At 42.7% G+C, this 22,013-nt stretch overlaps 1 protein-coding gene across 1 annotated transcript in view; it reads left to right on the top strand.

Moving 5' to 3' along the window:
- Positions 1–6,133: 6,133 nt before the first annotated feature.
- The window catches only part of ABLIM1 (actin binding LIM protein 1), a 174,638-nt gene continuing 158,758 nt past the window's right edge, over positions 6,134–22,013 (top strand). The window contains exon 1 of the mRNA XM_085230161.1: positions 6,134–6,300. Coding sequence (XP_085086287.1) covers positions 6,288–6,300 — 13 coding nt within the window. The 5' untranslated portion in view covers positions 6,134–6,287. The remainder of the gene's footprint in view (positions 6,301–22,013) is intronic.

Here is a 22,013-nt window from a genome sequence, read left to right as displayed (position 1 = left end):
GTAGTGGATTCATAATTAATTTTAAATTATTACTGATAACACAGTTACCTAGAAAGACAAAAAATATTTGTGTCACAAAATTCTCCATATATGGAGTTACATGACAAAAGTCCAGCAGTGCTCACCAATATTTGGTGACAGGCAGAGAAAAGGCTGTGTTTATGTCTTGGGTTGTTGGTAGGAAGCTGTTCCCAGGAGCAGAGGAGGCATGGGTGACCTGGCATCATCTGCATTGAATGCTTGTGTTAAATACACAGCAGCAAGAATCAGAATCTTTTAACATCCTTTTTGGGGGAAGATAAATAACCCTATATATCTCATTTAGAATGGATTAATATTACAAAGAAGTAATGTTAGTTCTGGGCTTAATTGGTTTTACTTGGCTTGTTAAAGCATTGGTTGCTGCACATGACAGCCCATCATCTTAGTGTTCACTTGTCCAGTTTGGTTCTCAAATGATGTTGTTTGAAGCTACAGAACGAGTCTGAGTTCTCAGACAGACTTATCCCTGCAGCCATCCCATCCCACATGATTTTTGCATCTTTGCAACAACTACAGTGAATTTAGGGAGAGGCTTGAGTTAAAAGACACGTTGTTCCTTCTTGGGAACTCCAGCTGAGTTCTTGCAAGGGTTCCTGAGTATCTCAGAGGAGTGACCATCACCACTCATACATCACAGTACATCACCATTGCATTATTTTATTTGTAGGTGAAGATGGATGGAGTCACCTGAATGCTTTCAGAAAGAATTCTATGCTCAAAAGCTATACTGTGGGCCAAACTGCTTCCAGAAACGTCACATACGTCTTGATCCTTTGTAATCTGTTCTGAGTTATTAGCCCTGTAGGAATGAGCATCTGCACTTGGCCTTTAGGGAACTGAGCTGGAGGCACCACTCACAGAAAACAAAGAAAATGAAGTCTATAGCAGACCCAGTGCCACTCAGAAATGTTTTGGTTGCTCATCACTATTCCTTTGCCTCAGGCTCTTTAGGACTGGTTTGACACTGAGTCCTCACGTAGTGAAATGCTGAAGTAAGCAGATCTATGTCTGTAATATGCCTAATATAAAGGAACCTGTTTCTGATTAGATCCTTGAGCAGTGCTGGAGTGCTTGGTTCCTGCCTGGCAGCTCATGTATCGAGGGGAGTATCTCCATCCATTTAGTTTCTCTGGCTCTGTATTTGGGAGCTGTTATTTGGGTCCCCTGGGATTTTCCAGGTGCTGTCACACTGAGCTGAAATTCATACCTGGAGCACTTACCTGCTGCAATCAGACGTGCAGCCTGCATTTCCTTCTGCCTCTCCAGCAGTAAGAGCAAGCAACAGAAAGCCAGTCGCTGTACTGCTGGTACAGCACACAAATACATTCTGTGTTCAGACAGAAATCTCAACATAAATCCATTTCCTTGAGCTGTTGCAGAACAATTCCTCCCGCTGCCAGATCATTGCCTGCAGAGGGCAGCATGATCCAATGTTTTACTCCAGTGCTCAAGTGGAGAATTCACTCATCTGCTCACATCTCTGTCCATCAGCGTCACTTGCCATGGAATAAACAACTGAATATTGTGGAGAATCTGCATCAGCCCTAACCACAAAAAGTGGGCAAAAAAAAAAAAAAAAACCAGCAAACAACAACAACAGAACAACAAGCTTGCTTGACTAAATTAAACCTTGTTTATTTGTTTAAAAACATTGAAAGAATAAAGTGACATGAGAAAACTCAGCTAGGCTGAGATGTATCTCACGTGTAAAACAAATGTGTTTATTGGAAAACAGGTCAACGGGTAAGAGAAATAAAATACCCAGAATACATGCACCTGAATATACTGGACAAGACCAACAGAAGAAAATTGTTTTTATTTTATTCCAGATTTCTTCAGGAGGATTCTGAAATTTGTTTAAGCCATTGTTAACGTGACTGTGAGGTTGTGCCTTTGGCTGACTGCCTTGTGTTCTTTCCCAGGCATGTCCTGAGTTCCTGTGAAACAGCCACCACAATTTTAATGAGATTTTGTCAGAAAGTGTGTCCAGATGCAGGTGTGTGCTTTAACTGCAGAAATGGCTGGTGCCAGGACTGAGGCTGTAGCATAACAAGGGATAAGGCATTCAGTTCCTGAAGAAGAGCCAGTACTTTGTGTCTCTCAAATCAAATTGCGTCCAACAGCTGATTAAGAAATGATCTTGATATGTGCTGAAGGGAGTCCTGTCCTCTTCTATACTTCTCACCCAGAGAGCCCTGTGATATGGTGATCAGAGTAGAAAATAAATATGAAGAAAATAGCATTTTTGGAACGAAGAGAGCGTGAGCAATGTCTGGATTCCAGGGGTACAGGAAGAAAACTGAGTATCCCTTATGGACAAATGTCAAGTAATCACCAATATGCTTTAACTAATGAATATAGTTATATATAGTTATATATAGCTATATAATGAATATAATTAAATTGTTTGGGCCAAGACTTGTACTGCATAAGCCTGGCTGTGCACAGCACAATGTATACACTTCTCAGAGTGTGGCTTATTGACATCACAGCTATCAATCACTGAATTTTTGCTGATGATTCCTACAACTTTCTCCAAGTATCAGAGCGCTCAGAGATTTTAATTCTGGTTTATTCATAATATTCTTTGATATCCTTGCAGCTATTCGTGAACACTGTGCACTTTGGCCATGAAAATATCTGTCACAATTTACATTGATGTAAAAGATGCTCTATGTAAAAACACTTCCACATTTAATCAACTCTGATTGCATAATTTCATTATGTTCGACACAGCAAAGTATCTGGGGTAAAGGGCAGAGCAGGACAGACACTGAGGTAACACTTTTTCTTGACACACATTTTAAACCTCTTATTTATAGTTAACAACAAAGGCAGTTTATCTTCTGAAGACGTACACTGAATACCAAATTAGGGAAAAAAAAATGATTTACATGTCGAGATCACAGCTGTTACTCACAGTGCATGCTTGATATGCGATCCTGTGAGAACCTGATAAAACCTGAGTAAGTTTCTGACTCAGCCCTTTGGTGGGACCTTCCCAGTAAGATGCACATATTGGGGTGGTACTGAAGTTCATCTGCAGTAAATACTAGCTAACTCATAGCTGATCTTTCCAAACCTCATTCTTAGAAATGAATTTGCCATTTTGGCCCTTATGCCTTAAGTTCCCAGAGGTAATTTAGCCTTTTTGTCTAAACCCGGTTTACTTAATGGATTGAAGAACAGAATCCATGTAGAGGCTAAGCGACAGCAAGGTATGTTGCACAGAGAACACAGTCCAGTATTTAGAGGACTTCTCTGGAAAGATGCACATTCTGTTCTTTACTCTTACATAATTTTCTCTGTGACCTTAGACAACACACTTAGCTCTTCAAGGGCATGTAAGCATCTGAAAGTACCAATAGGGGATTTGAAAGCATTTATTGGTTGGTCAAGTACTAGAATCTGTTTAGGCATCTCTAAAAAATCCCAAGGTGCCTGGCTGCATGTCTCAAAGCTCAGAAAGATTTAAAAAGCATTAATGTTAGTGTTGTTGTTTTATTTTTTCCCCACTGTCTAACTTGAGTTAGAAGCTGAAGTTGCCTGTAGAGTCACTGGGAAAACGTAGGAGTAGAATCCTGCTTTTCAGTTGACTAATTCGAAAGCCTCAGGTAAATGCCTGAAATAAAACAATGTCAATCACTGCTTCTTAATGGACTTCTAAAGTAAGCAGGAGGTGGCTCATGCAATTGAACAGCTCAACAGCTTGCTGCTCAAAAGGATCAGCTCTCTTCCCTCTCTAATGGTCCCGTTCTTCCTCCCTCCTTGCTGGCTGTGCAGTTCTGCACTCACCATCTGCCAGTTAGTGTTTATTTAAGCCTTAGGTGCTTTTTGTGGTTTGTTTGGTTGGGTTTTTTTTGGTCTATCTTTCTGTATCCTTATCTGGCAGAACACTAACTAGCACAAGAAAGTCAGCTGGTTAATGAACTAAGATGGTTCCTTGAGGAGAAGACGAGTGCTGGTGCAGTGAGGGAGTGGGAGCACATGAGCTGGAGTGAGCAGGAGAAATGGCAGTGCACGGGAGGTGACCACACCTCGATTGGCTTGTCCAGCTTGTTTGACTCAGCATCTTTTATCTAAGTATCGGAGGTCTTCATCTGTAAAACAGTAATAATGGTGTCTGCCTTGCACTTTGTACCACCCTCCACTTTCTCTTCAGAGTAACTGGTAACTGTTGAGTTCCCACTGCAGCTTTTCTTAATTTTAGTCTCTCTTTGTAAGTGCTAATTGCTACAAAATGTGTAGGGATGTAGAACTCTTCCTAAATTCCACTTTCTAATCAGTTTTAATTGAAATTCTTAATACCCAAATCTGAAAGTGCTTGGAGGGGATTTGCAGGACAAAATTTCATCCTTGGTTCCTTAGGAAGCCAAACTAAAAAGCTAATTTTAATAAATGGGTTCTGTATCCGATGTTGATCTCTCTGATCAACATGTCTGTTAACTTCTCAGCTTTGGAAACTTGACACAGTAATTGGAATGGATTCTTTGTGTTCTATAGAAAACCAAGTCACAAATACCTTTCCCCTTCCTACTTCCTAGCAGTATAAAGAAAGGAAATTCTTCATTACAAAGCTAATTTCTGCATGTTCCTGAGCCTTTCTTGTAAACCATCTACTAAGTATCCCACTGGGGAACCCCTGATAATGCTACTCAGAGACTCACTGAAGGAAGTGCATAGGTAATTACTCCATTAAAAATACAAAATGCTGTCACGTGACATTGAACGAGGAGAACCTTGGCTCTTTTGGTACAACTAAGAAAACCTGAGTTGTTTGCAAGTGGAAAATGTTACTCATTTCAGAAAAGAAGATGAAAGGAACTTTGTTTGAGTGGATGTTAGATTATCAACTAAAGATAATGCTATAGGAGCTGGAAAGGATTCAGAAAACATCGGGCAAGAGAACAGAATGACAGAACGACTATGATTGAACCGAAGTGTGGGAAACACTGGGGTAATCCATGGCATAGAGCTGCATGTGTCTAAAAATCATTGGTGCAGTTGAGTATGAAGGCAGTATCAGAGAGGCAGATGTACTGATCCATTTTTTGTGCGTACATCCCGTGATGAGGAGGGATGGGTGTTACCCATTCTTCTGCTGCTCTCATGCTTTTTTACGCTGCCAGCCTGTTGGCATGGTGGGGAAAGTGAGCAGCACTTTGAAAGCGCAGTGGGGAAATGTAAGTATGGCTGCTATTGGCATCCAGCTCTGCTCTGTGGGCGCAGATGCAAGCTTTGCCACCTCTTGGATAACAAGATTTTGTTAACTTTTTTTTTTTTTTTTTTTTTTGACAGAAAGAAGTGTGGGCTTCTTGTTGGTATGAAGATGCATTGTGCACAGTGCAGCAGGGAGGAGGAGCGCAGCTCAATCAGTGCCACGCACTGTAGGTCCTCACTGAGCACCACACTTTGTGTTTTTTCTTGGTTTCTAGTTGGCCATTCCAAAATTGATAAGCGTTTGCTCTAATGCTTGAATTTCGGTGTGCCGATGTGGCCTTCTCACCTGTAATTCCTGTTGAAATCTTGTTTCTTTGCTTACCCCATGCCAGCACCTGATGAACTAGTGGCATGGAGGTTGGTTTCCTTCTAGTGCTGTTGGGAGCGCTGGGTGTTGACAGCGAGGCTGTGCCGGGGAGGTGCACGCTGGGTGCTGCCGGCTGCAGGGTGGCTGTATTGAGGCACTGCAGAAAGAGGAGCGCTCTTTGCTGCATCGTAATGACAAGACTGTTGCAGAGGAGCTTGCTATCGTTCGTATGTTTATATGCTACTTACAGACAGATTGTAAACACATCCTATTTATTTACATACAAGCGTGTAAGTAAATAGATACTATTAACTTACAGCCCGTTTACACGCAGTTCCCGTGCTGTTTAGTGGGCGAATTCCCAGCTGAGCCCCGACTCCCATCGGCTCGTTTATACCACCTGGCAGCGGCAGGCGTTTTACAAGCAGCGGCGCGAGCAGCTCTGGCCACGCTCCGTCTCCGTCGCTCCTGCAGCCGGTGCGCGCCCCGCCCGCCCGGCACGCCGCGGCTCCCGTGCCCGTCGCGCGGTCCCGCCCCGCCGCAGCCGCCGCTCGCGGCCCCGCACAGCGCCGAAGCGACGCCCCCGGCGCCGCCCCGCACCGCGGCGGGCAGGGAGGGAACGAGCGAGTGAGGCGGCCCCGCCCGGCCCAGCGCCTCGCCGCCCCCGCATCGACCGCCGCGGCGCGGAGGGCGCAGGGCGGTGCGGGCCGCCCGAACCATGTCCGCCAGAGGTGGGTGCGCGGGGTTGACCTTGCCGCCGCGCCGAGGCCTCGGGGAGCGGGGCGAGGAGGGAGGGCTGCGAGCTGCGGGCCGGGCCCCGCCGCACCTGTGCGGGGAGCGGGGAGGACGGGCAGCGTGGGGCGGTCGGGGCGCGGCGGTTCTGCGCTGTCGGGGCGCTGGGCAGCGCGGTTCCTGTGTCACCGTGGAACGGCACCGGGTTGGGGCGTGGCCGCTCGCCCCGCTGTTGCCGCGTCCTCCTGGAGATGAACGGTGTGAAGTTGTGTACAGAACGGGTGTCGTTGTAATAACGGCCTCAGCTCAGGTGGCCTTTGTGGCTTCCACGCGTGTGCTTCGGATGTGTCTACGGTGGGAACGGCTGCAGAGCCTCCGTGGTCCCAAACTTGAGGTTGAGCAGAGGCTGCTGCTTTTCAGGTTTAGTTACGGTTTGTGGCAATTAAAAAACCAGAGGTGTAAAGTTAAACATAACAAAAAAGATATATATGTAAGCATTGGTGGTTTTTTTTTCTTAAAAAAAAAAAATCACAAAAATGACAATTTAAACCACTCCTCAGTTATCTCTGCATTGAGAAAAGACTGTGAAAAATACATATTGCAAACGAACAAGTTCCTGGATACAGGGATACGCCCTGCTTGTGCCCCCGTATTTCTCTGCATCCTGATGTATTGAGCACTGCTCACATGGATCTTCTCTTTTATTTGCTTGGATCGCTCTTGGTGGCCAAACGAGCTCCCTGCACATGGAAGGCATTGTGTGGCTGCTGCAAGGCTATCAGCACTTTGTGGCTGGAAGGACCATCGTCCTACAGCATCACACCCATTTTGGGTATAAATAATAAATGGTGTTAGGTCAGTGTAATTCTTTATGGCACAGTAGGTTTCTTGTTCTAGGAAGAAATGGACTGCATTGGTCTCCTAAGAGTCCATTTCTAGAAGAGCACTAATTATATGAGCATCAATGCTGTGCTAAGGATGCATTAGTACTTGTGGGGAAGATCCTGCTCTCAGCAGGGCTTTATGATGTGTGTGAGGTGTGCTGTCCTCGAAGGGCTGCCTGAGCTGAGGAAGCAGTGGAAGTACCCGGTGATTGCTGCTATGCAGAAGGCTCTCCCAAACTGCCACATGCACAATGGGAAACCAGGGAACATTCCCACTGGCCGTATTCCTGTTTTCTCCTCTCACTGTTCCCTTTTCCTATTGCATCTGCACAGCACGTAAAGTGCTTGATGTCTGCCTGCTTCTGCTGGAGAGCTGCCTGGAGATGCGGGGGGGTTCTTTCGCAGCCTTTCCCATGCCATCTCATTCTTTTCATTGTAATTAATTGGACAGAGACTTCACAGGACTTTAGGGAGGCAGCCAGTAAGATTCATAAAAGAGATTAAGATTTTAATTTATATTGATATCTGCTTTTCAATTTTAGCAAATGAACTGAGCTGAAGAAGAAGCATAATCTGTGTGAGTCAATGGTGGACTTACTTGGTTCTGACCAAGGGCTCTTTGTGTATAAGGCAGCGTAGAACATCCTTATTGTTAACTGCTCTAAACACTACTGCTGCTAAAGGTTTAGCTTACTTTTACACACTTATGTGGTATTATAGGTCTTAATGAGAGTACTCATGAGCATGGAGCTATGTAGGAAATATGTCTGTGTGGGATCAGGGCTTTGTTTGTATGTTGAGTTGGGGCTCCTCATGATGGCAGATTAGCTCATGCATACGGAGTTTCATTAAAACCTGTATCGTCAGGTCTGTGTGTTCAGCAAATCTGATTGTTTATATTTTGTATGATCATCATTATTCTGAATGCTTCAGATTTGGAGTTGTCTACTTGTTGGTTTGTACAAGCATAACAGGAATAGCAAAAGAGTTTAACATTTTCCTGTGACACTTTTATTGCTGTACCACAGAAGATACTCGAGGCACAGTAAAATCCATCACAGTCTCATCAGTGTTCAATCTGTGCAGCTTTCTTTATTCAACTCTTTTGCTCCAGGAGGCAGCATGGTCTAGTGAACTGACTGCAACAGAGGACAGGAGAAACTCCTGAAACCCAGCAGAACCTCTGTACTTTGGAAGCACCCCTTTTAACTGTTCCGCTCTAGTTCCTTATTGTTATTTATTTAATATTGTTATTTAGCCAGTAGCACGTGGTAAATTGTAGTTTAATACAGAAAGTATGAATAATAGTGAAAACTAATTTAATATTGCTGGAAACGGAGCTTCAGTTAAAGTTTTATGTTTCCCTGCTGGGAGCTGACTTTGTCAGAGGAGTTGCTGTGAGCACTCCATGTGCTTTAGGGTGAATTGGATCTGAACTGATCCTTTATTTTCTGCTACTCTTCGTAGACTGTGTTGTTGATGTCCTTCTCACCTGTCCCTCACCTCTCTCTGTTACAAAAATGTAAGATCTCCAACCTTCCTTTGCAGCTTTGCTTCTAGTACAGCTCTGGCTGATGGTCTGACCAAATACCAGGTGAAGTAGCATAGATGAATATTCCCAAAAGCTTGAACAAATAATCAACTTGGAAATCTGATGATGGATCTGGGAGCTGAAATGAACTTTGAAAATCCCTTTTCACATTGCTGTCAAGCTGGAGTCCTTCCCAGGTCGCTCTCGTGACCTGCTCTATGGCCTGTTGGGATCAGGGGAGCTGACGTCAGTCATGCTTTTCAATTGTGCAGTTTGCAAAGGCCTTCATGTTGTACTTTCAGTGTTATTAAGTAGTTGCTGTTAGGTTTCATACATGACTGAATTCGGGTGTTGGAGTAAGCCTTGTAGGTTGTTGCTTACCTAAGGGCTTGTTTGTAAAGAGCTGTAAATTCGCTGGATGAAAGACATTTTTCTAAAGCCAAGTATAACTGTGACCTACTTATGCATGTTATCTCAAACTGCTTCAGAACTGTCAAAACTGCTTGTTATCATGAAGGTCTAAGTTAATGGAAAAATGGCTATTTTAAACTTTCCTAATCCTCATTTATGCTAGAACAAACAAGCAGAAGTAGTTGGGTGGTCTTTGCTAAGTTTTTTAAATCTAAATGTTGAAAGAATGAACTGTATTTATTCTAGTAGGCAACTCCAGGAACAACTGGAAGCACATAAAATACGAGGTTTATCAGTAGCAGTGTCTGTCTTTGTGCTATAGCAAAATCAGTAAGTTTTGACAGAAGCCAGAGTTAGATAAATATTATTGCTGTCTGATCTTAGCAGGTTGTGCTGTGCCATTCTGATATGTGGGTGTGGAATTTGTAGAGAAGGTAATTACTTTTTTTTTTGTCTACTCAACAGTCAACGCAGTAGGATTTTTTTAGCATAAGAATTTATTTTATACTACAACCCTTGTCTTTTCAGATTTGATTTTTGTAACAAATATAAATCAAACACAAATAAATCACTGACACACTGGTGTAGGGATACTCTCTGCTCATTATACATGTGAGACAACTGAAATGATGTCTTCCTTTGCACAAAGCCAGGGTCAGAAGGGGAATTTCTCCTTCTGGTCCTGTTCTCAGAGTACTCTGGGGGCTACAAAGATGATGAAGGTCTAGAGGGGAGGAGTGGCTGAGGTCCCTTGGCATAGAGAGCTGGATGCTGAGGGGAGGCCTCACGGCAGCCCGTAGGGAGCCAAGGGGCAGCACTGAGCTCTGCTCTCTGGGGCAGCAACAGGGCTCAAGGGAATGGCATGGAGCTGTGTCGGGAGGAGCAGGTTGGTGTTAGGGATGGGATCTGCACCAGGGTGTGGTGGGCATGGAACGGGTTGCCCTGGGCAGGGGGCATGGCACCAAACTGCTTGAGATCAAGAAGCATTTGGGCAGCAGTCTCAGACATATTATCTGATTTTTGGGTGGTCCTGTGTGAATCCAGAATAGGACATGGTGATCTTCATGGTCCCTTCCAGCTCAGGATATTCTGTAGCTTTGTGATTTGATACTCATTGCGGCTACCCAAGATGACAGTGCATTCCTATGAGAAGGCAACCTACTTCACTGCATTTTGCTCAGATAACTTCTTTCCTCATGCACTGTGTGGATCACTTGATGGATCTGTCTCGCAGGTGAGAACAGATTTTGCAGTGAGAATTTACACAGTAATCTTGAGCTCCTATATAATCCACCAGTAACTTCAATTTTTCTTTCCTCAATCCTCTGATCCTCCTCAGACAGCTGTAGCCATGGCTGCTGGCAGTGATGCTTTGGGTTGAGGTCTCTGCTGGCTGGGTTAAAAATGAGCTACTGTCTGCTGCAGCCCTGCGATTTGTTGCAGTCTGTGATTAGCACAGTAATATCACTCATATCAAAGGGAACCAGCCTTTCAAAAGGTGGCAATGTCTGCTCCGTCCTGTTTGAAATCTGTTGCTGTGCTTTTCTGCTTGTTGTCAGAGGTACTTCTTTCAGTCTGAGAGACCTGGAGAGTGGGGCAGTGAAAACTAGCTGGGCATTCCCATTATTTTAAAAGCTGAGTTCAGCAGTTAGTTGCTGTGGCATCACACCCTGCCAGACATAGTGATTTCCAGAGCTTTCCTTGGTGTGAGGCTCCCCAGGCTGCAGGAGCGTGTTCTTGGCAGGGCTGAGCACTGCAGTACCCAGGCAGCAGTGGAGCCCTGCCTGGAGGGGCTGTGCTTTGCAGAGCACAGAGCTGGCACTGATGGCTTTTCTGTCCTCAGCATTCATCCTCAATTTCTTTTGTATTGATTTTATACTGTTGTTTAATCCTCTCTGTACTTTGTTTATTTCCCCAATATATATGACAACTTAATTATTATTTTTTTTTCTTTAGTTACTCATTTAAGGGCTTGAACCTCAATCTAATGGTTTAAATAACTCAGGATCAGTTCCTGGATTACCCTTGCAAGCTGTATTTGTGTATATGTCAGAATCACTGTCCACAGCCTAATCTTTAGCACTGGCAAAACTTCTGTTTCAGTGAGGAAGAAGAATGGTTTTATGAGGTTTTATGAGGTATCTGACTTAAAGAACAGCATTTATTTTAAGCTCCTCCTTTATAAGTTTTACAACTTCTCCTTTTTCCCCTCAACAAAAATTAGTCTGTGCTGTTTAACTTTTGAGATTAATGGAAATTAATCCTGAATGCATAGAAAAATTTACATGGACTAATGGCAACAACAAAAGGAAACTGGGACAATGAGGCAGAATCTATTTTAGATGTGCAGCTTTGAAAGGAATTGCACAGAAGGAAAATGAACATCGGCTTATGGATGGGGAAGCCAGCAAAATTGCTTTCAATGAAAAACAGCAGAACCTCAGTCTTCTGTTCTGCAGTCTTTGAAAACAATTTTTCGGGGATTTTTTTTTTTTTTTTAATATAGCAGATTTGAACTAAGTATCTTGAATTATTTTTAATGTAATCTGTAAGTAATTGAAAATGAAACCACACGTGGGTAGTTCATGTGCTTGGTGTGGTATTTCCTAGTTTTGCAGTATAAAGGCAGAAACAGGCAGTGTAAAGCAGATGTTGTTCTGTAGGTTCCAAGACCACTAAGTGGCCTCCTATATATATATATATATTTATTATTAGATACTATTTAGGCTATGGTGTGTTTATAAATAAGTGGTCTCAGTTAAAACTTCAGTGAGTCTCATCTTTTAAATCCTCAGCCTTATTGGGGCATATTTTCAGAAAGGATTTCAGTTGTGGAAAATCCAACCCAAGTAACAGTTTTAATCCTGTAAACATTACTGAGCCTTACATTCTGCATGTTTACCAGTCCCAAGTGTAATGTAAGGAAATCCTTAATGTGTTACCAAGGTGGGACCTGAGAGGCCTCGGTAACATACAGTATAGAGGAGGAGTCCTACATTCTCCTGTTCCTGTTGGTGAGCAAGAATCAGTGCTTTAGTGAGCTGGTTTGTTTCATGGAAATCCCAGTGTGTAGCCACATCCACAGAGCAGTGCTGCTGCTCGTACACCCACTTTTGAGTTAAACTCCATGATGGCAGTCGAGTTTTAGTGATGGGTGACTGTGAGCTGCCTGCCGAGCGTGAGCTCCATGGCTGTGCTGCTTCTGTGCTGCTGTGGGCAGCTTGTAGTTAATCCCATCTAACTCGGGTGTGCTGGTGGCCATGGTGTAATCATACAGCCTTGGAGCTTCTGCCTCTTGGCTGAGAAAGATTTTATGTACTTCACATTTGTTGAGAAAGATGGATGTGTTCACAGAATCACAGAATGGGTTGGAAGGGACCTCGAGGACCATGAATCTCCAACCTCCCTTCCATAGGCAGGGCCACCAACTTCCACATTTAATACTGGGCCAGGCTGCCCAGGGCTCCAGTGTCTGTGTAAGCTCTGCATTTTAAAGTGCAAAGAGTGTGATTGCCATTGTAAACGAGACTCATGTAAAAAACCATGATGAGCCCAAGAGATCTGTGGCTTCAGAAATAAGCCCTTGGTCCTCCAAGGGTGCACAGGGTGCTTTTTTTCTGCCTTGGTACAGCTTCATTGCCAACTCACAGGTGAGCTGGTTGGCACTCTGACGGTCTGCCTCTCTGAAGCTCTTAGGGCAGTGCTCAGTTATTTTTGCAGTACTCTGGAAAATGCTGCTTCTCCTTCACCAAGTCAATGTCATTTTCCAGATAGATGTCTTTTTCTCCTTTGTACACATAAACAGTATCTTGGTAACTTACTGGCACAGTGCTTAGAAGTGATACTTCTGGAAGTACGTCAGAGAAATGAGTGGTCTTATCCCAATGGACTTTCAGAGAAGATGAGAACAAGTTTTGGTTGACGGCTTTCTTCTGTTTCTGGAACTGCACGAGCAGGTTATGTGTTGTCATACGTTATTCCAAAGTGCCAAACTGAAGCAGTTTCTGCAACTTCTTTTTTTAATACTTGTCACTCTTTGCTATATCTGGGACCTTAACTTAGTCATTTTTAACGTGCTCTCATCTTAACTACTGTTTCCTCCAGTGTAAGTATTGTATGAAGAAGGACTGTGGGATTTCTATCAGTGAAAGAATTCTGCTCTAATGACTGTTATTATAAAGCTGATATTGTTTCTACTGCATCAGGCTTGTATGAAGCACCTTTGATCAACAGAGAAATCAGAAAAATTGCTTTTCATATTACAGTTTCCTTTTAACTAGTGATGAAAGCTTTCAGTTTATTTTTGGCACTAGAAATTCTGGGAGGCAACCGGGTTAGATAAGAAGTGAAATTGAGTTAACAGTAAAGGAACATAGATAAGATAGCATAACACAGCTCTGGAAAAGATGTTTCAGCTCTGTGTCTATCTACACATTCAGGAGATGAAAAGTACTGGCTTACTGAGGTGACCTGGGTTTAAGGTTCTGTTAATCTACATTTTTGGAAGAGCTGCTCGCAATAAATACCTTGTAAGGTGAATGAACTTCATACAATTAGGGTGTAAGAGAGATGGATTTGCTGTTTCCCTGGAGGTGCAGGAATACAGCTGTGTCTACAGTCGTAAATAAAGCAGAAATCATTGTTTTCCTCAGAATGAAAAACAAAAGAATAAAAAACTTTTTGTGAGTGAAAGCACGCCTGAGTGAATCTAAACACCAACAATTTCACATTTAAAATAAGATTTAGCGTCAAAGGGACTTGCAGTATTTCCCATGAAGACATATTTGATGCTTATTTATGAAAGTCATCATAACAAAAGTGTACTGATTTCTTTGCTGAGGATTTCCTTTGTTCCAGCCTGAAGATGTGTGCAGGTATGAGCAGGCTGTGCTGAGCTGCAGGTGAGTGTCTGTGTCCCACAGCAGGGGCTTGGAATGGGCAGAGCTGTAAAACCTATTGGCTTTCACTGAAATTGTTCTCAGTTTTATTTTGTAATCTTAGTTTCACCTGTGCTTTCCAATATTCTCTTCATATGAATGCAGACACACGGGATAGGATTTAAAGTTTTTATGGTCTTTTGCTGCTGTTGTATAATTTTCTGTTGTCACAATAAACTAGTAAAACAATTAAATGGTAATCAGGCGATCCATTAACAACCTGTGGCACGTGTGAAAACAATGAAATTTCTTGTAGTAAGACAATATTGTTATATAATAATGTGGTTATCCAAAACTGTTTGTTATACTTTATGAGCTGGAGATAATCCTGAAATGCTGGACTTTGATTTTAGGCAAGAATAATAAAAACTTTGATCATCCTTAAATTGACAGCTGCTATAAAAAGCCTGCGTCTTTATTTCTCTTTTAGTAACACTGGCTAAATCCAGAGTAACTGATAAAAGAATTTGATGATTGCAGCTTAGGGATTCTTTCTGCCTTGACCTGAAGTAATCTCTGTCCAAAAATGTCTGTAAATACTTTTTCTATTTTCTGTTGCCAGATGTTTTGATATTTGAGATGAATGGCAAAAACATTTTGTGTACTTAGATGTGCAATGCACGTTTGCTGGAGTGTTTCAGAGAAAGAGGCTCTGGTTAACTGATCGTTTTCATACAGAATATAAGATTTACAGTAAAATTCTGAATATTATTATTCATACTTAAATATGTTCAAAAACTACATGTGGGGGATTTTTTTTTTTTTTTTTTTTTTTTTTTGCCATAGCAGTGTTCTCTTGTTTTCTGGTGCCAGCTTTAGGAGGCAGTGGAAGCTCTCATTCTTCCTTTCTGCAAGGCAAGGGGACCCAGCCAGAGCAGTGCTATAACATGCACTTTATTCTCTGTACATTGTTGCCACTCTGTATTTATGAAAAGCAAAAAGACTCTGCCTCAAGGGGGATTTCTAATTCTCCCATCTTGCTATTTATGTTGCTCGTGAGGTATTTTTAGCACAGGTTGTTGGCAGTGATGCCAAAGGGAACTGCTGGTGCAGATGAATTCTGTGGGCAGCCAGCTGCAAGTAAGGAGCTGCAGGAAGGGGGAACCCCAGCAATGTGCCACGGGTGGATCATGTGTGACTGGGCACAGATACATGCCAAAGGCTCTGGAGCCCACAGAGAGAGCCACCAGAGGAGCTCCAACCCCCTGAGCTCTCTGCAGCCATTTGGAAGAGGGGAGGGTGGTAATTGGTGTTCCAGTCCCCCAATTCCTGTTCCTGATTGATTATCTGAGTTACATATAACAGGTTTACACAGTGTTCAGTTTCTCTAACTGAACACTTCCACCAAAAGTACAGGCCTAGTGAGATGTGTATCTTGCTTTTGCAGATTATGACTCAGTTTTCTCAGGAAGAGAATCTGAGCCTTGACGTGCCCTCATTGCATTGGCTTCTTGTGTTGTTCTCCAAGGGCAGTGGGGTCAGGCACAGGGTGTGGGTATTGGAGGGGTGGAAGCAGAAGGGAAGGGCAGCTGGAAAGGGGGAGCAAGAGGAATGTCTAAAGCAGAGCGAGGAGAGAGCCAGCTGGTGGAAGCAGAGCTGGCATGGATCAGAACTTGAATATAAGAAAGAATAAAAAAAGATGGGAACAGAGAAGATTTGGAGAGTTACCAGTGCCTCTCTAATGGAAGGAGTTAATGCTCTGATGTCAAAAAGCTTGGTTTTATTTCTTTGAATTTTGGACACCCCAAACAGCGTAGCAGTTGCTGTGTAATTGATGAGAACGTTTCCGTTATTTTTCAGGAGAGAGTGGGGGGAAGTGCTGGTTTATAATCACCTGGGAAAAATCCATAGCTGCCTCAAAGCTGAGTGCTCTGCAGACAGCGCTGCACCCTGCGCTCTGCCAGCTCCTCTTCTTCAGCAGTCGGGTTTCCCTCCTGCCTCTGTGAAGCTGTGCTGATACCGCACGGGGGTAGGGGGTATGTCTGTGCAAATTTATGCCTTCTGAGGGGAAAAACAGAAAACTGAATGTGGTGTGATGTTTCAGTGCTCGTATAGCAGGGAGCTGATCTTCGGTGAGGCTGAATGGCTCCAGCGCTGCTGTGGGTCCCTCCTGCTGAGTGACACAGCTGTGGTGCTGCTTGAAAGTAGTCTGCTGTTTTCTTTGCGTAGTTATCTCTTTGCTACTGATGTTTGCTTTGCACTGCAAGTTGAAATTTCAAATAGATGGATTAAGTGACTTCCTTGGAAGTAACCGACAGGCATAATGCCAGCAGAGGTCCTGTGTTAACTCACAGGGAATGAATGGATTGTGAGATGGCCTAAGATGTCTTTGTGATTTCTGACATATCTAACGAGCCCCATAGGTGCAGCCAGAATTGGGCAAAACTGTTTTTATAAATACAAAAAGCAGATTTCTGTTTGTAAAATACACTTCGTGTAAATGGATTTGGGGTTTACAGAGGTATCGGGAAACTGAAGTCACAGGAGTCACTGCTGCCCCCGCGGGCTTGATTACTGTATTGCAGGATAACCCTCTTGGAAAGCTTGAATTCTGCTTTGATTCTGGCCAAGGTTAGTTACTGATAGTATTGATGGATTCTGTCAGCGTGTTACTTGTAATATTAACATTTCAACTTGAGAGTGTCGAGAATAAAATTCATTTTCCACTGGGAACCGGAAGGTAAAAGCCTTTCTAAAACACTTATTTTTCCTGTTTCATGTGTGTTGGAAATGCAGGTAATGCTGCTGGTTACACTTGAGCATAGTACCTTGCAATATCAGAAGGTGAAACAGAAGCAGCATTTCGATTTTTCCTTCTCTAAGTCCTTCAAAAGTAATTAGCCTGCCTTTTATTTCTAATCTATTTCTTGCCTGAATAATTGTTTAGCAACCACAAGTGCTTATTTTATGCACTGCAGTTTGAGCATATTGACATCAAGTCTTTCTTTGTGGCAGAGCTCTTTGGAGGTGAGCAATATGCTTTATTGTGTTCTGTAAATCTGGAATAACTGCAGAGGCCAGCAGAGTAATTTCAGATTTGTGCTAGTCAGAGAAGTGAATTGGTCAGATCCTTTTGGGAATGATTTGAAGCAGCGTGTTGTGGTTTAACCCAGCAGGTAGGTAACTCAGCACCTCACTGTTGTTCATTAACATCCCACTCCCCCCCTCGTGGGATGGGGGAAAAAAACCACCCACAATGTAGGGTTGAGATAAAATCTATTTACTAATTAGTAAAAGGAAGAGGAAAAAGGGATAATAGCGATGACAATTTTTTATATTTCAGTCCCCGTGTGCACAAAACAAGCACAAGCAATTGCTCGCAGCCACCAAACAATGCCCAGCCAGTCCCCAAGCAGCAGCTGCCCACCTCCACCAACTCCCCACTGTTCTCAAGGTTTTTTCACATGATGTCATACGGTGTGGAATGTCCCTTTGGCCAGTTTAGGTCAGCTGTCCCGTTTCTGTCCCTCTCAGCTTGTTGCCACCCCAGCCCCCTTACTGGCAGGGCAGTATGGGAAGCTGAGAAACAGCTTTGGCACTGTACAGCACTGCTCAGCAATTACTCAAACATCGGTGTGTAATCAGCATTGTTTCCCTCATAAAGTCATAACATAGCATCATACCAGACGTGATAAAGGAAAAATCAATTCTGTTCCAATTGAAACCAGGACACAGTAGAAGACGTTAAGGAGAGTCATGTTTTTAGGGACAGATTATCCCACCTTGACTAAAGAAGAAGCACTAAACCTTTTCAGGTTCTTTTCACATCAGTGTTTCATAACTTCTAGGGTTCTGTGCTATGAGACAAAGGATTTATTCAGCTGTGTTCAGCTGAAATCCTATTTTTGGGACTTTCTTGAAAAAAATAACATTTTCTTGCATGTTCATTAGTGTATGATGGCAGCACAGTGAGCCTCAACAATATATTCTTATTTAGAAATTTAGTTGCTAGACTTGTACTTTGGAATATAAAAAGGAATGTTAATTGTACACAGTTGATTTATAAAAAGTATTCTCCTGATTTGAGGTGCTGAAGGTAGGCAGTGGGGAATCATTCACCCTAGTAATTCCAAGAGTCTAGGTAAAAACCTGTATTTCCTCTACAATCTGCTTTATCTGATGTAGGACACGTGAGATAATGCTGTTCTAGAAGGAAGGTGTGAAAATTACTTTTGGCTGTTTCAGGAGTGATATGACAGATGTCAGATGTAGGTTAGCGCATGGAAGAGAAGTTGTGCAAAGTTGGAAATGGATCCTACTGATCTGAGTCCCAGGTCTGTATGTTAATCAAAATATTGCTGTTTCTTTCTCCCTCTCCCTTTCTTCTTCTGTGCTAAACCTTGCTCTGCTTTGTATGTAGCTTTTCTGTTGCCGTTCCAGCAGCCACGTTGGCAAACTGTTGGAAACATGAGGAACTCTACAAATTGTGTGTGCATATATGTGCTTTTATTCAGTTTTTATGTGGTCAATCAGCTGCTACCAGCTGTGACTTCTGGGTTAGCTGAACCATAGACAAGTACCTATTTCTTTTATTTAGCCCAAAATTTGCTTTCTTGTTATGCTTCAGCCTTCTGTAAGGAAACTGCAATTTGTGAGCATTGCTGTTTAAATAGTGTATTACTTTATTACTGTGGAATGGCTTGTGTGCTAGTTGAGATGTGGGGGATTTAATCCTAATCTAGAGCACGGCGGCTTTCTGTGTTGGATGACATGAATACTGTCAGCAGGATGAAGAGAGCCGGGAGATTGTTCAGTACCAAGGCTGAAAGATTTATTGCGTGACTGCATGTTTTTGTTATCTTTGTATCTTTTCATTATCTTTCACAAGGTAGATTTCTTGAAAAAGTGACTTACAAAGGGAAGTCAGCAGGTTGCATTATGTTTTCTGATGCTGAATTCAAATTTCCTCTTTGATTCTTATGAATTATTATTTTTAAGAAGAGATTTGGCAATGGTTCTTTTTTAATTTATCTGACGTTTGGCCATCTGGAGCTGAGCAGAGCTTTAGTCACACATGTTAGCTGTGTTAAGTGAAGCAATGTAGGATCTAGGGACTAGATTCAACCCTAGTATAAGACCATGGAATGAGCAAAATCCTATTTGCTGAGCAGGTCACTAAGAATTTCACCTTATTTTCTCAGCTCTGAGGGAATTTGGTCTCCAGGTGCTTGGGATACTTGGGGTAAATTGCTGGCCAAATGAATGAGAATGGTCAGATCATTTCCAGTATTTTGTTTCTGAATTAAAACAACTAATAAGCAGTTCTCTGTGGGTAGTTCTCTGTAGGGCACTTAGGACCTGCTGATGGCCCGGAGCTACTGTTTGCACATTCTGTACTTCTATACTGTATGTAGGGTGCATCTTATTTCCTAGATACCTCCCCAAACCTTGCATTGCTGTAGCTCTGTCCCAGCTTTTCCGGAAGGGAGGGCTCTGAATGAGGAGGATGAATACAGCCGTATTAATTCTCTGTGTGATTTACTGCTTTTTTTTTTGTACTGACTTTAGTTGTGCACTTAGTACAGCAAATGGTATTGGATTCAATGGGCACACTTCCTTGTATAACAGTACTTCTGCTTCCTTGAAAATGATGGATGCTGTCATCACCCTTCTGGGCAAATGATGTTGACAGCAATCTCACAAGCATTACTGGTGAGGATTTCCTTCTTCTGTAATTGTGATGTCCAGCTTCCTTCTGGGTCTCATTAACAGCTTATAACTGTTTTTTGTACAAAGCTAGTGATGGGCCTACACATCTCCTGCTTCTATTACTGTCCCCTTTGAGTTATGAACCAAAATCTTTTAATACCAGTTCCGTTTCAAGCACATCTCCATGTGGAACACAATATTATTTTCATGATACTTCCTCTCTACTTAGCTGTCAGCCTTGTGATTGCATTTTTAGGGCCAGAGATTGTCATGGCTTCCTTGATGTAGATATTTAGGGTAGTTAAGGATGGCTGTGCCTGCTCTCATTTAGAAGAATAATGGCATTATTCTTCCGTAACTTCTCCAACTTTAGTCTGCAACTTTGAGTGCTATCTTTATTTTGTCAACAGATACTCTAGGTTACAGTTTGTGACTTCATTTCCTCTTGGATTCTAGTTTCCCTGCTGAAGACAGCTGCTCACAAACAGCTGTGTTTGTCCATTTTACAAAGCTTTGAGGATTAATGAGTTTAATGCACCATGCAGAAGAGTGACTTTGCTAGATCAATGCTCTCTCATTTGGTGATCAAGCTCTTTAGTGCTTAAAGTGATTGCCCTTGGTGGTTTTCTGCCTTTTCTGATGTCCAGAAGAGCAGTTCTGGACTTGACACAAGTATCTCTGTGCTGCAGATGAGCCCAGGGCTGAGCCAAGCAGCTGCCATACAGCGAGGTGAGGAGCTGCAGCGCAACCTCCCTTGCAGCTGCCTTGAGAAATGATTAGGATCTGCAAAATCGCTTCACCTGTACTTACAGGACTTTCAGATTTGGTACAGGAGAAATGGTAAAATATGCAAATTATGGGAGATGAAGCATGGCTTAGCTCAAGTAAAGAATCATACAGTGAGAAACACGTTTACGCTGCTGCTAGGGTTAGTTAGCAGGCATCTCCTGAGAGTTACATTCACCATCATTGCTGAAAGTCTGATGGAGTGGATCACAGATGCCTTAAAATCAGTGAACTGTGGATTGGAAGTAGTTAGAAACAGCAGTCATGGAACACGCTTTGAGCTTGACTTCTCGCCATTGTGGCCATCATTTGTCACCTATAAGTTAGTTTTTTTCCTTTGAGTGCAGAGCTTGGTGCATGTTGTGCCATCTTGGTGAGCAGAACTGGCAGCTGGGGGCATGGGACGAATGAGGTGCTGTAAGGCCTTGCCTGGCAATGCTTACATCGGTCCAAATGTCTGTGGTGTGAAGTGGGCTGCATCACTAGATTGTAGGGTTTTATTTCAGAAGCATTAGTTTTGTTCACTTCCTAAGTGAGCCTAGAGATGTGATTTACTAAGGAGATACGCATTTTAAAATAGCTGAGGCTTTTTGACAAGTTGTTGTTAGTGTGTTTAACAAGGTGCTGTGTTCTGCAGTTTGGAAGTTTCATGTCAATTGTTACTGCTGGTGTCATTTAGACCTGGCCACAGTTTTGCCATACTCTCTGTTAAGTACAGGCTAATTCAGGCTTTTCTCAGTGCAGTTTCTCTCCAACTGTGGGATTTCATGCTCTAGGTGCTGGCAGTTAGCACAATCTACGATGGCAGGTGCAGTTTATGCTATAGGATATATAAGATGAGGCTGTTATATCCGAGAGGGGTAGAAAGCATGTGTGATAGCATAACCTAGTAATACTACGTTGTTCTTTCTCTGTCATCTAGTCCAGCATTCTAAGCATGCCTCCCATTTCCTAATCCACAGTGGTGCTGTCTCATTTGTGCTAGAAGAATGTTAATGATATTTGGAATAGGCTTAAATAGGATTTAAGTGTCATGCAGATGTGGGCTAATCTTCTGCCTGGGGTAGTAGTCAGCCTTGTATGCAAACGCTCAAGCACAGATAGATGCAAAAATTGGCAATTTTGAGTTACTGATACAAGTTCTTTTACACCTGCTTGGTAGTCAAGGAGTTCTCTAACACACTGTCTTGAAAAGATGTAATGGATTTGTACCTCAGCCTTTTATGATGTGATCATAGGGAAGAAGAGGGAAGTGTTTGCTGTTGAGTGGAGTAAATTAAAAGAGAACATCAAGTTTTCCAGCTGTACTGTTTTAAAATAAAATATCACTAGGAACATCTCACTAAATGTATTTCTGCTCATACCCGCCCTGTCATCAATGGATATACCAGATCATGAAGTTGGAGGGGAAAAAAGAGCAGGTTAACTTACAAACAGAGGCTTGTGTCAAGGCTACGTTAGGGAACAAAATAGAGCAGATTTAAAGTTGTGTTTGGATGACCTTCAAATCCCAT

This window comes from Meleagris gallopavo, chromosome 8 (assembly GCF_905368555.1).
Source record: "Meleagris gallopavo chromosome 8, MGAL_WU_HG_1.1, whole genome shotgun sequence".
NCBI classification, from domain to species: Eukaryota; Metazoa; Chordata; class Aves; order Galliformes; family Phasianidae; genus Meleagris; species Meleagris gallopavo.
The sequence above is the reverse complement of the archived record's forward strand: the minus strand, read 5'-3'. Positions and strand labels throughout refer to the sequence as shown.